The sequence below is a fragment of the Diachasmimorpha longicaudata genome, chromosome 2 (assembly GCF_034640455.1).
Source record: "Diachasmimorpha longicaudata isolate KC_UGA_2023 chromosome 2, iyDiaLong2, whole genome shotgun sequence".
Classification (NCBI taxonomy): domain Eukaryota; kingdom Metazoa; phylum Arthropoda; class Insecta; order Hymenoptera; family Braconidae; genus Diachasmimorpha; species Diachasmimorpha longicaudata.
The window spans coordinates 8,661,524-8,675,615 of record NC_087226.1 but is presented as its reverse complement, the minus strand read 5'-3'; the positions used below and the strand labels follow the sequence as shown (position 1 = coordinate 8,675,615).

Below are 14,092 nucleotides of genomic sequence, written 5' to 3'. Positions count from 1 at the left end.
CTGCGCAGTCAGTCGATGAGACTCGCAGCGACGCCACGGAGGCGTGGGGTATTACGGGAGTGCGCCGAGACGTTGGACAGTGAAGGGACGCGCGGGGCTTGGGGAGATCATGAGAGAGAGAAATTCTGTGATTCGGTGGATTAGAGAGAGATAAAGGGTTTTCGGAGGGCTTTATAAGGAAATTGCGGATAAATGGGTGAGTCAATTATTTTGGAAGTATTACTAATTAGGGGGAAAAGGATTGAGCTTGGAAAATGAGACTGGTTGGGAAATTGTCCGTAGCGTGGGGGGGCGCGGGGGAGACGCGAAGATTGAGCACATAAGACGCTGTGTTGAGTTCTTTGTTTAGACAATTTTTTTGGATGGAATCGGTTGAGTAGATTTTTTTTAATTTTTGCAAGTTTATCGAGTTTTTCGGTGTGTGGTATGGGTCTTTTTGTTACTCTTTGTTGATTGAGGGTTTGTTTAGAATTGGGGAGTAAAGAGGAATGACCGATTATGCAGGTAAGACAAGGATAGACGCGTTGTGGTGGCTTTATAACGAAATTCTGGGAAATTGGGCGCGTGAATTTTCTTAGAAGTATGAGGGATCATGAGATAAACGAACGCGTTAAGGAGTTGAGATGATTGTAGGGTATTTTGGACAATTCAAAGGTGTAAGGACTCGATGGGACAATTAAGGGTATGAGAAACAATGTTATATTATTCATTCTCAACAATTTTTCTATGGAAATAGCTTGAGTCAATTTTTTTCGTTTTTCGTCAACGCTTGTGAATTTTTTCCTGCCATTGTCCTATGGCTTCTTTTGTTCTTATTTGATTGCGGGTTTCATTGGGGTACAGAACGACAAAGGGATGGGTAACTGTGTAAGCTAGACGCGGATAGAAGCTAATGTGTTAGTTTTATGGCGGGATTGCGAAAAAATAGGTGAGTGATTTTTTTTTGGAACGGTGAGGGATGAGAAGATGAGAGATTGGATTCGGAGATTGACGATGTATTGGGAGATATTGAGGATCTTGGGGGGGCGAGGAGTCTACTTGAATGCCGGGAACGTAAATTGACGTGTTAGATTTTTTATTTGGAGAAATTTATTGGGGTAAATCGGCTGAGTCAATTTTTTTTGTTCTTTATTAGGGGTTTAAAAGTTTTTAGCCCTTTGTTTTTAGTCCTTTGAGGGTTCCCTATAGAGTTAGGGAGAAAGGGTTGATGGGGGGGGGGGGGCAAGGACAGAGGCTAATGTGATGGTTTCATGAGGCAATTGTAGAAAAATGAGTCGGTTTTTTTTAAGTGTCAGAAATAGTGGGTAAAGAATTAGGTTCGGTAGGATTGTCTTTTGGGGGAATTTTGATAATTTGCGTGGGGTGAGGAATAGGTGAAATGGTTGACAAAAGACTGATTGTGTGAATTAGATTGAATTTTAATGGGGAATGATTAAAAAAATGTGAGTGACTTGTGTCAAAAGTGTTGCGAAGTGAATTAAAAAAAAAACGGTCGTGGTTTCGGTAGTAGTGAATATTTGGTGAACAAATAGTGATAGTGTCAGTGTTTCGGTATCATAAAATCTAAACCAGAAGGTTTTAAAGGTAAGAATAAATTTTGAATTCTTTATTCTGACGATTTTTGTTGTGTAAAATCAGTTCACTAGTGCTTATTTTATTTTTTCTTGACTTTTTCAGATTTTGTCGAGGTTTTCAACGGTGGCACAATGCAGTATATGGGTTGTAGATACAGAATGGTGAGTTATCTATTTTTTATGCGCACTCTATCACATTTTTCTAATTTTACGATCCTCGAGCCAATAATTTCGAGGAATAAATGAAACCAGCACAAAAATATTCAAAAATAAAATAATTTTATTTTTGATTCCGCACCCAGGCGTCAACATAAGCCACAATTACAATAGAACAAATTTATAACAATTACAACTGAAGTAGTTCAATAGACGAGTATCAATAATTGGTAAAGGTGTTTAAAAGATATAGAGTTATCGAAATCACAATCCCGATAACAATTCTTAATCACATTTTGCCCGTTATATTTTATCTCTATCTGTAGTCCACATGATTTGTGTAATGAACGATTGAACGTGCGTTAATTTTCGCAGTAACTATTTTTATTTCGCTATATTCCTAGTAACACACGTTCTATCGTCCTTCACAAGTCGAACTGAAAACAAAAACGTTTGGATGTTGCGTGTTAATGATACGGTGGTTACACGACGATATTCTAATATCAGTTGAAATCGTTTCAATCTGTATCACAGCTAGCGTTTTAATAATTAGAATTTCATTGGCCTAAGTTGGTAAATTCACGATAATGATCTATTCCAAACGTTCGATAGAACATTCGCCCCTCACAATTTTCCATTGGGGATAATGAGATTCCTAACAAACTTCAGCACCATCGGTTAAATTGGTCCAGCAGAGCATCTACCATCGTTTCATTATTTTGTATTAGAAGAGAGGAGGTCAAAATCAGGTGCGTTTAATGTCCAATAATTGCGATTCGGTTGAGTCAAATTCAATGTTTTTTTCTTTTGAAAATATCTTTCAAGGCTTTGAAATGAACCCTGATTCATTTCAATTGCACCTTTCGTTCAGACGATATATTGACGATTTTAGAAAGCCCTTTTCACTCTACTTTCTCCTGCACTAAGAATTTTACGCACCTCGTAGAATTGATAATCAGTATCAACTCAACTCTGGTGTGTAATTAAAACCCGTTCGACAATAACAGTTTAAAATTTCGCTATCTAGGAATGTACGTTATTTCCAAATTTTTGTTTTTAATCAATGGCTGCTCAGGGGTGTTGCGGCTGCTTCCTTTGCTATTTCCTTTTGTTCGTTTTGGTATCTGTAACAGTAAAAACAAAATAGAGGAATTTGGAAACGCGAGGAAACTGAATAAATGTAATGAAATAAAAATATTTCAAGGAATTTTGTCATTGAAAGTTTACGGAAACTCTAAATTTATTCTGTTTGAATTTTGATTAATCATAAAAAAAGAACAGAATAGTCATCTTTCATTTAATTGAATTTATAGTGAAATCTAAAGCTTCATGACTTTTGGCGTAATAGTTCAACTCCACTTAATAAAGGTCATCGATTCTCATTTGCAAAAACGTCCCACACGTAGTTTTTTCTATCAGACATCAATGAAAGAGTATTAAATTCATTGAATATCCAAAAATTTTTTATTTCTTGTAAAACTAAAGAAAACATTTTTTTTCTATTCAATGTCCCAGGTCTATTGATAAACATAAAGACTATTCCGTTCATACGCAGTGTTCCGCATCTGGGGAGCCAAATATTCGTCCCCTACGAGTGATTGAGGGATCGATGCCCTCATATACCACATGTTTGTTATTGCAAAAGTCGGTGGGAAGTCAAGTGTAAAGGTCGTTTGTGTGATGCAACGATGAGGCAGGCAGGAAGTGGGGATGATTGTTGGCGACAGTTTTTTGACGCTATCGTTCAATTTGTACGTGAATTGTTTGGCTTTAAATGAATTACAAATGCGAAAAAGAGATAATTACATTATATTCCAAGTTAATCAAGTTTAGACATTTCGAAAAAGACTATTGTATCGGGAAAAATTATGAACTTTTTCCATTATTCAGTACAAATTGACCAAATTTGAATGAAATTGGAGTTTAATTCCTGGGATATTTGGCACAGTTGTATCTGCAATGCCTTCAATTCCTTTGAATTTCAATTTAATTGGGAATTTCATAAAATTAAAAATTGATTTAATATGAATAACGAAACGGAACTCTACACATACATATTTGACGCACTGAAAATTCATTAAATTCACTTACTTGAGGGCTCTAGCCACTTGATATAAAGCTGTAAAAGCGACGAACAAATTAACACTGAAGAGGCTATAATTCTTAGGTGTAATAGCCAAAGAATATCTCGTCCATATCACGCCGGTGGCCCCAAGGGCGGCTGATTGACTCAAAGATATTTTGTTAGCTGGTCGTGATAGATCTCCCAATCCCGCAATGACGAGTCCCTACAAACGTACAGTAGTAAAAGCAGTAATGTAACGTCATTTGTAAACCATTAGTAATGTCGATAAAACATCCAGAATAACTACTGACCCATTTGAATGCTGGCGCCCAGAAGAAAATGGTCTGCGGACCTGAAAGCACGAGGAAATCGATAAAACACGTGCGTCTCAGGTGGTTGTTCCACCATTGATTTCCCACCATGAACATGAAGAATTACAGAAGACAATAAACATTTCTGACGTTTTTAAATGTCAGCTTTACTATTGTCATTGGTGAACGGTCAACAATGATGACAAATGAATGAAGAGGAAAAAAAAGATTGTCTGGAGCATGAACTTGGTATTTTACTCTGCATAACTGCGGACTGCTGTCAGCCTTGACCTAATTGGCTCAGCTGCTACTGGGGGACAAACAGCTGTGTACAACACGATACAAAAATGTGAGCATTGTCCAAATTCTCAGAATTACTTGAGGTTTTTTATTGCACCACATTTTTCATGCACTACTCGTCATTTGGAAAATAATCAATGGAAAATTTGGGGTGCTCACCTGCTGGATGATTCCACATGGGCTGAAGTTTCTCGGGCACCACTTTGCCGATGGCTTTCATCGAATTCCTGTATATCACGGACATTGTGGTTTTTATTTGCGATACACGGTCGGGAATTTTTTGCAGCGTCACGTGTTTTCTACGGGAATGAGGAAGTTCCAACGAACCTCAGTCTACCACTGAGCAATACCAAGTGGCGTTCGTTCCGTTTCCTTCGGTGGGAAACTCGTGGCCCCCCACCACATTGATCACACGTCTATTCACGCGTTCGTCTTTGGTTACTGTTTACCAATAAGGTTTGGGTATTGGAGTCTGTCGTTGTGGGGCCAGGGGCAATGGGGAATTTCGGGAATTAGACGGTAGGGAGTTGAGAAAATTCTTTGGGCAAAATTTGTGACGTAGGATCGTTTACAAATCCCTTCTACACATTTGGAAGTATTATTGGGTAGTAGTGGAGGAAGTGGTGGGTAGGATAAGGAAACTGGTCTGCCATTAGTTGGCTTATCATCAGAAAAATTATCGTTCATCACTGGAAAAAAAATATTGAGGGTACTATAATTTTCTTGGTACCATACTAACTTTTCTGAGGATGCTACTTGTGATTTATTTCTGGTGCTCACAACAAATTTTTCGTTTCGTGTAGTGATAGGGTCAGTGTTGGGATTATTGACGTGATGATTTAATTATTTACATTGACGTTTTTATGGATGTGCAAGGAGAGGTATTTTGTGCAAATGGGTGCATTGGTATTAGAAATTTTTTGATACTGTAGACGTTCAAGAAGGAAATTATGGCAATTAATTAAAGTGTTTAGAGGAAATTCATGTTTCGATTGAAAATCGCTGAAAGTTTAGGGTTTTTAAAAATAACAGAGTTGTAAAATTTGAACTCCGTAGAATTCTGTTGAAATATTAAAAATAGTTCTTGGCATAATTTTCCAAAATACTGAAGCGCTTTCCATCATTTTTTTTACAAAAAATACTCTTAGTCTCATCTATTTAGTCAGACTATCATTGAAATTTTTTAGAATGTCATGTTCTTAAATAAATCTGCTGAAGAGTTATGTTTTTTTTTTGAGGGACTTTCCATTATTGCAATTCACGTAAAGCGTCAAGGTTGGGAAATGTGGAAGATGTTTACCATTACGTCTGCCATTGGCCTATAGTTCAATACCAGATGATTCCGTTCGTGCCAAATAATCTTACTTCTTTGTTTTTAACCTGAGGGCTCTATTTTTGAAAGTTAAACTGGTGCCAAGTGCACTGCGGCAACACTGACTTTGACAGAGGTTTAAACTTCCGTGTTTAATTGAAGATTGCCATCAGAGCGGTTGTGATTATGGGATTCACAGGCAAATCAGTGATTTTCTCGGTGATAAGATGATGGCGATAAAGACAATTGCACTGATAAACTCAGTACTTAGGTGTCCTTTTATTGTTGACGTTATATGTGAGGATTAAAAATAAATTTTCATCATTTTTTTTAATAAAAATTTATTCAGAATATTTTTAACGATTAAATAAAATATACAGACTGATAGGTCAAAATATTATATTAACTTGATGATATACATTGATTTTTAAAAAACGTAATACAAAAGAAGATTCGATTTATATCAAAATTCTTTGACTCACATGTACAATTTTTTTTATTACACTATGCCCGATTGCATCGGATAGCACATTTTAGTATTTTAGCATATGAATAGATGTAATAAAAATGTTTCGTGTGGTTTAAAATTAGCACTCGGATTAAAGTATTAAATGAAAAAAATGCAGAAACACTTTGAAAAATTCTTGCTCACGAATTTCAATTGAAACACGATGAATTTTTCGTACAACTTCGTTTGTATTGACAATCTGTGGCACTAGAATTTTTTCACATTATTATTACGTTAAAAAATCAATACAAAAGTTATTAAAATAATGGGATATCCAGTCTAGTCATTGAGCTGACACTTAATTTTTTCAGTAGTTACCTAATACTGCATTGTAGGCCATGGAAGCTTATGTAAATGTTGTAAAAAAAATGTTAAAAAAGAGCACATTCATGACAGAATGAAGGTAATCGATTGACAGCTATTAAAATTTGAGAATCGATTTGAAATCCATTTAAGTAGATTAATCTTAAACTTAATACAGTCATAAAATTAAATATATAATGAAAGAATATGATTCGCAGATTACGGTGAAAAAAAAAAAGATATTCTTCATGGAAAGTATTCCAAGTGTACAATTACATTACCACAATTTCATTCTCTCCCTCTTCTATTACTTAATTTCATCATTATGGTTCGTTAGTCGTTAATGGCTGGAAGGTTGAATGAAATAATTCACTGGAATACCAATAATTACTGGTTCGTGATAAAAAAAAATATCTGAGATCGGGAGACCCTGCCTATTATCAGTACCAATAAGGGTAAAAGAAATGCATTAGTTTTCCCATAAATGCAACCAGCACACATTGTACAATAATTACGTAACAATATGTGCAAAAAAAATGCAAAAACATGCAACGGACTCGTCGAGATTATTGATTATTCTCCATTTTCCTTTTCATAATTATCTAAGGCACATATTTTTGTACAGAATAATTGAGAAATAAGTAGCTATCGTCATTGAGAAGCTACGTACAAAATATACTAGTAGATTATCTTTAGCACATGATTATAAGTCCAAGTAATCTCTCAGAGTTTAATGGATCTATGAACAATTTATCGAAATAAAACCAATAGAAAATGTGAAATGATATTTTACATAAATAATAAAGTATATCTCTCGCACCACTTTTGCTTGTGAATTTAGTGATCAAGGGAAATAAGAGTCATTCTCAATTTGATTCTATTAAATGTTTCCAACTTGCTCAGGAAATATTAGATGTCTTATTTCTTTCAATCATAAAATTTGAGGCCAGAGAAAAACTACTTAAATCTATATACTTTCTCCAAATATTGCCATGCATTAAGAGCCAAAGAAGACCTCTAGGAACGAAAATTTATTGCTAGTAATCGTATTTTTACGATGGATGGATTTCAGATAATTTTTGCATTCCTAGACAGTTTTGATTCTCCCAGTGTTGCACTATCACAATTAAACTCTCTCTATTAACAATCCATCATTTTTTTTTGACATTAGGGTCTAGATCATTATAATCACAGTCCAAATAACTTGTAAGTGTAGGTAGAACCATGGACATCGACGAGTAAAAATTTCTTGAAATCATTCGACACACATACCTTTGGTTGACTGTGCGGCAACTGAACCACCCCCAGTAAACTAGGTTTATTACTATATTTTGCAACCTTAGAGCCCCAGAATTGACGTATATTATTCGCATCACTGTCATCTCTCTTTCCAATTCCATTATTCTCGAGTCTCTCAACCAAGTCTGATATAGTTGCAGTTGATTGACTTGCAGACATTCTCATGCTACCACGAGGACTCATTCCTAATGTTGGAGTTGTTGAACTTTTTGGTACGCCAGTGCGACTTCGTCTGTTTATTTTTTTCTCATCTTGAAGGAGGGCAATATTCCACCAGGCCATGTCGTCATAGTTCACTGAGAGGAGAATAGGTATACCGATGGTCTCTGGGGCCCAATGAAGTTGTACTACGGAGTGACAGTGCAAAGACAGCTCTCCATAACTTTTGTTCAATTCGACATCATAAATCTGCAGAGCATCAAAAATGAAAATTTAATTCATTGTTGGATATTTTTGTTATACTGTTAGTAATTGATCTTTGCTTACCATTATCACACCATCCTCCAAACCCAGGGCTAAGAACTTTCCATTAGGTGAAAAACTACCACAAGTTAATTTCTTGTTGTAATTTACTGAAACACGGTGCTCTATAGCCATGGAAGTAATTTCCCCATCTCTAGTGCGATCTTTTATAATATTATAAATTGTCATCTCGCCGGTAGTCTTGAGCAAAGTGAGCATATTTTCTTGAGAATTGAGCGCGCTAACACAAACGTTGTGACATTGATTTCCTGATTCTCGGCACAGAATGTCCCATGCAGCATCAACAACCTTCCAAATGATGATTTTTCCTTGATCAGATACAGTCAAAACGTATTCATTCTCGATCGTATGAAGATTAATTACATTGCCTGTCTCCTTAGCTTCAGCCCAAACGTTTGAATACACAGCGATTTTGAGATTATCCTCTTCTTTCCAGACAGGTGCATATGACTGATTCACTTGTAGGAATTTGATAGGTCCTTTGTATGTGGTTAAACGGCGTAGTACTTTATTGGTCCTTTGTCGGTAATTGTAAATTCGAATGCTGTACGCGAAAGCCTCCAGATGTCCTTTCTTTTCCACGTACATAATTTGCTCTCGATCTCCACAGAGATTGAGGTCAATGATGTCTCCTTCACTGTCGGTGTCTGCAATCAACTCATGTCCCTCGAAAACGCAAATTTTTTTATTTATCACTTGAGCGACAATGTCTACCTGATCAATTGATCTCACAAGAGCATCAAATTTGGGAATTCTGACTGACAAAGGCAAATTGGACTCGCACTGGAATGTCCATTTGTAAGTCAGATTGTTTTCACCTGCGATAATTAGGTGTGTGTCGCTTGCAAGACAGTAACTATCCAGGGATATAGCTGTTCCTGAATACTCTGCCTTTGGATTGATATTATTATAATCATCGTAGACTCTTATGATGCCCTTAGAATCAGCAATCACGATGTACTGATCCTGATGTGTCAATGTTGCAGCCCTAAATTCTGTATCTGGATTTAATTCAGGATCAATGCCGATGCTAATTTTCGTCGCAGGATTTGATAGTTGACCCTGATCTGTATAATTCCATCGAACACATATTGTCTCCATATTAGTCACAAGAAGCATTCGGATAATTTCGACGGAATCAGTCTTGATTTCATTGAAAAAAAGAGTCTTTTTTCCCTTGAGACGCTTTCTCTCTTTACCCGTGCATCTAGCTGGGCGGTATGTCGTCAGATACTCATATTCATCATTAATGGAAGGAGAATAAACTGTGATTACTCCCTCCTCTGTATCGACGAAAAATAACATAGGTATTTTGTGGGCAAATGCTAAATGATCTATTGTCCTTTTTTCTACCCGTCCTGTAAAGAGGACTCTCCCTTCAATATCCCAGATACGAAAAAAGCCTTTTTTGGTACAGGCCGCTAACCTTCGATCATCTGATCTCAAAGCCATGTCTGCTATATCTGTGATAAATTGATCGTGAAAACTGTAAGTTGTACAACTCTGATCCTCTGGAATTTTGTGAATGTACTTGTATGAGACTTGTTTTTCGCGAGGTGTGTGTATGTGACTACTTGTGTCGCTCAAGGTATCATCATCGCTCTGAGAATTTAAAAGGAATCGCTTGATGAACCCCCGATCGTTCAATGCCACGAAAAATTCGCCCTTCTCTGATACAATGACTTTGATAATTTTTGAGTTTTTCTCATGACCACAGAATGGTGTGTGTCCACGATTTTTCATGTCCCAAAGAATGACATCACCGTGATTGCTGCCAAGTAATATACGATTTTCATTGTTGGTGAAGTTTACTGTCGTCAGTTTAATGGGGACTTCGTCACTTTTGGCATACTCTTTCCTTCGAGCTTGTTGCTTGTGACACAAGTATAAGTGCATTGGTTGAGATTCAGCAAGTCTTAGAGCCGTTTCATGAAGATATCCTCGTATATGATGATTTATGCCAATTTGAACCAAGTCCAAGCAGTCGCGTTTGCGATGTTCGGCGAGAATCTTGACCTCAGCCATTAGAAATTGCTCCAAATCGATTACTTTTGCTTCCATCTCCGAATTATTTCCGACAATGTGTCTTCGATACTTCTTGAGATCAATTAGAAGATCACTGATTCCACTGTTACATATTTTTGCGTAGATGAACTTGAAGTCCAAATAGAGATCTGGAAATTCTTCTAGCAGGTTCGCTTGCTCCAGATGATATCCAATGTAGGCGAAACTGTAATTGTCCTTTGGTAATTTGGAAAAGTCACCATTACAGTAGCTACGGTATTTCTCGACGAAGTCTCTGTGCATCATTAACAGCTCCTCTGAAGTCAATTTCTTTCGGAGATGATCGAGAAGGAGATCGTGAACTCCGTAGACATACGTTTTGAGATCTTTGTTCCATTCTCTAGCCACCAATGATTTGTTACAGAGATCTTTCATCTGTTCCTCAGCACCGCAAACATTGGTATTCCACAATATTTCGAGGGTTTTAGAACTTATATTGACATCTTCACTGAAAATTACTAGACTCCGGTAATATGTTTTGGTGGGTTCTGGAAGACGATCGATGCACAAATCGAAAATTGCCTCTTGCATATCCAAGAAGTCTTTAAATGCTTTGTTTGTTCTATCTTTCTTGCGAAGGCATTCCAAGTAATATTTCCAACGCACTCTTTCACTGTCACCGGTCATTGCTTCCCTGAAATCGGAAAATTGTGCAGCAAAGAGATCGATCAGTATTGGTATGCCATTGCAAGCGTGATGAATGTCCTTTGCTTCTTGAGGTAATTCAGTGATTTGAACATTCAGAACTTTTGCGAACAGAGTTAAACTCTCTGTCTCCATGAAACCTTTAGTCATCTCGACGACTTCTTTCGGTCGATCTTCCAGTAGATCTATATCTGTAGTTATCACTAATGTCTTACAGTTGAAGTCAAATGTTTTGATTATTTCTTTATCCCAAACATCGTCGAGAACAAGTAGTGCATTCTTATGGAGATCAGTGTTGAAGTAATTTTTCAAAAACTTTCTCAATTCTTTCTTTCCGAAGCCAGAGTGGCTATCGCTGGCCAAAGCATAAGGATCATTCCGTATCTGATGGTAGAGATTATTCAATTGTTTTAATATTTCATTCTCCAGGGGATTAGTGTCTGAGGAAATTTTTCTCTTGAAACCAAATCTGATCCAGTATATTTGATTCTAAAAATAAAGGAGTATTAATGGTGGGAATTTAGATATTTTCAAGCTTGCGGATGGTGTTGATACTCACACTGAATAAATTTCTGCACATAATTTTATCGTGCAAAATAGAGACAGCTAAACGAGATCGTCCAAAGCCCTTCATCCCATGAATGATTATATAACCTCCGGGGTTGACTTTAACCAGTGCATTTTTCAACTGTTTTATCTGTGGAAAAAGCCCCATAATAATTAGTCATTGCTGTGAATAATGAATTGCTCCATACAATATAGCCATTTATTATCCACTCACTTAATTGATCCGTAAGGTAGGCAAAGATAACATAATTAGTCATCAAAGATAGCTCTACTGATTAAAAATAAGATTCGGAATTTTCGTAAGCCTTTTGTGAACTAGATACATGCTTATCTTATCTACAGACATTCGATCATCAATGCAAACGTTAAATCCGGAGTTTCACAAGTGATTTTTTGAACATTACATTGGGAAAAAGTTTTGCTTAAGCAACATAACAAAACCATAAATGAAAAAATGTTTTTAACTTGATATAACAGGAATAGCATCTTGTCTGAATTTTCATTTATTCGATTTGCATAGTAAATCAAATAATTGCAATAAAATTTACAATATCGGGCAGTATTACAATGTCCAATAGTGGTTGCGATGAGTCATAAAACTGGGGAGATAAACGCGTTGCTTGGTAGAAGATAATCAAAAATTAGCACTTATGGGATAGTTCTATCTTCAGAATATCAACAGAATATCAACAGAGTTCTGAGAAAAATTTGACACTAAAATTAAAAATGCTCTCTACAAATGCAAACTTCAAATGTCAGTCTGATTATTTAATGGAACGTTAACAATAGATGAATATATTCTTGAACTTGCAAACAAATGACAATTCACGAAAATCTGATACTAAATAATCATCGATTCATTATAAGTTCAAGAAAGTTGAACAAATTCTCTTTGTCCTGTAACTAACAATTTTAGCAATGCATTGAAATTTTTTTGAACTTTGAAACTTAACCCAGTTGATAGATGAAATTTGCTAGCATACCATGTCCTCTCTATCAACCGTCATTGATGGGGCCGGTGGTAGTGTTGGTGTTCGCACCAGAGGCGAATCAACTTCATCAATATTAGCAGCATTAAGTGAAGCGCTCATAGCATCACTCAGCCAGGAATACTGGTGTGCCAATGCCTCTTGGAATGTCAAAAACGCACCATATCCACGGCTGAAAAACAGAATAGGAAATGGTCGATTCTCAAGGTTAACTCCGTCCACCCACGAATAAAGCAAAGGTCATTGATCTGTCATTTATATTGTAAAAGAAATCGTAATTATTGATTCATACTTGGGAAGTATATCCAGCAAAGTTCTAGCCTTCTCTATCGCAGTTATCTTGGATGATATCTCTGCAACATCCTCGGGTTTCAGGATGTAGTGATTGACCAATCGCTCTATGATACCATTTCTAACGTCCAAATCCTGGACAATTGTCTCCCGCAAATTGATTAGAATCTTTTGATGTAATGGCGTCATTTCGGAGTATCAATTTTATCAAATGATCGTGAAGATTGAAACATCAGGGGTGATAATTCTGTGGATGAATCAATTGATATTCAGCCATGGGTGACGTAAAATTAAACCCCCTTGCACCTGCTACTCCATTGTCAATATTTAATATCAGATTTATTTAATTTTGAAGCGAGACAAAGAGAATGACTTAAAGAAAAATTACTCTTATGACTAATTCGAAATGCGATAGGGTGAAATCTCATTGATCTTGACATTGACGTATTTTTGTGGGTCTGTAGTGAGATGAAGTCCGGATGTGGATCTTCGCGTTTTCTAGTGGGGAATGAATTTTCAAATTTTCATTACTTACGGCTACGTCTAGTAGGGAGCTCTCGCAAAAATACTTTGTTTCACGGATTTTATCGAATGAGCCTTGTCAGTCTCTCGGAAATAATGGCTAAGACAGATCACAAAACAGGGGACAAGTCACTCCATTGAACCACAGCAGCGTACACTATAGTGTCCGAAGGGGAGTCATGGATACTTTCCACACTGCTCAGGGTTCTCCCTTCGCCTGCCCCCACCGTCCGGGTAGTAGTAGCGCGCCAGCGGTGCGCAGTTGCCAATGTCCTGACTCTCACCATTGGCCTAACGCCTGGTGCCAGAGATTATAGGGGAGATTGTTGACGCTTATGGAGTCGCTTCAACCGCAAAATTTCGTAGAGGTGGCGCATGAACTACGATGGTGAACGTGCCTGTTGGTAAGGCATTACCACGGAGTGCGTGGCATGCCCTTCGAGGCAGCCTATTTGCGATTTGTCTAGGGCTACGGGAATATTCTAAGACCTTGTTTTGACGGTTTTCGCATTTTCTCTGCTCCTGGGCCTCCCATCCCAGTTAGCCACGTTCTCCGTGGTAATACCTTACCGACAAGCACGTTCACCATCGTAGTTCATGCGCAACTGCTACTAAATGTTGCGGTTGTAGCCGTTCCATAAGCGTTTGTAATCTTGCCTTGAATCTCTGCTGGTGTGTCATGGAAGAACAACGAATTGAGCCA

The 14,092-nt window shown here is 37.1% G+C and overlaps 2 protein-coding genes and 1 long non-coding RNA gene across 4 annotated transcripts in view; 1 reads left to right on the top strand and 2 right to left on the bottom strand.

Moving 5' to 3' along the window:
- The first annotated feature begins 1,212 nt into the window (after positions 1-1,212).
- The window catches only part of LOC135172726 (uncharacterized), a 152,846-nt gene continuing 139,966 nt past the window's right edge, over positions 1,213-14,092 (top strand). Inside the window, exons 1-2 of the long non-coding RNA XR_010301160.1 lie at positions 1,213-1,584; positions 1,678-1,736. This is a non-coding gene — a long non-coding RNA (uncharacterized LOC135172726). The remainder of the gene's footprint in view (positions 1,585-1,677; positions 1,737-14,092) is intronic.
- Positions 1,837-4,755, bottom strand: LOC135172723 (uncharacterized). Its single transcript, XM_064139022.1, has 4 exons — positions 4,566-4,755; positions 4,107-4,147; positions 3,822-4,018; positions 1,837-2,854 (listed from the first exon to the last, which is right to left on the bottom strand). Exons 1-4 carry the CDS (start codon positions 4,648-4,650, stop codon positions 2,791-2,793), a joined length of 387 nt encoding a protein of 128 aa, XP_063995092.1. The 5' UTR covers positions 4,651-4,755; the 3' UTR covers positions 1,837-2,790.
- On the bottom strand, positions 6,081-13,558 carry LOC135172679 (apoptotic protease-activating factor 1-like). Of its 2 annotated transcripts, none has more exons than XM_064138922.1 (6): positions 13,403-13,558; positions 12,869-13,114; positions 12,571-12,748; positions 11,580-11,717; positions 8,315-11,509; positions 6,081-8,236 (listed from the first exon to the last, which is right to left on the bottom strand). In XM_064138922.1, exons 2-6 carry the CDS (start codon positions 13,054-13,056, stop codon positions 7,718-7,720), a joined length of 4,218 nt encoding a protein of 1,405 aa, XP_063994992.1. In that variant the 5' UTR covers positions 13,057-13,114; positions 13,403-13,558; the 3' UTR covers positions 6,081-7,717. The 2 variants fall into 2 exon arrangements, with proteins under 2 accessions (XP_063994992.1, XP_063994993.1); XM_064138923.1 differs by having other exon boundaries at positions 11,580-11,708.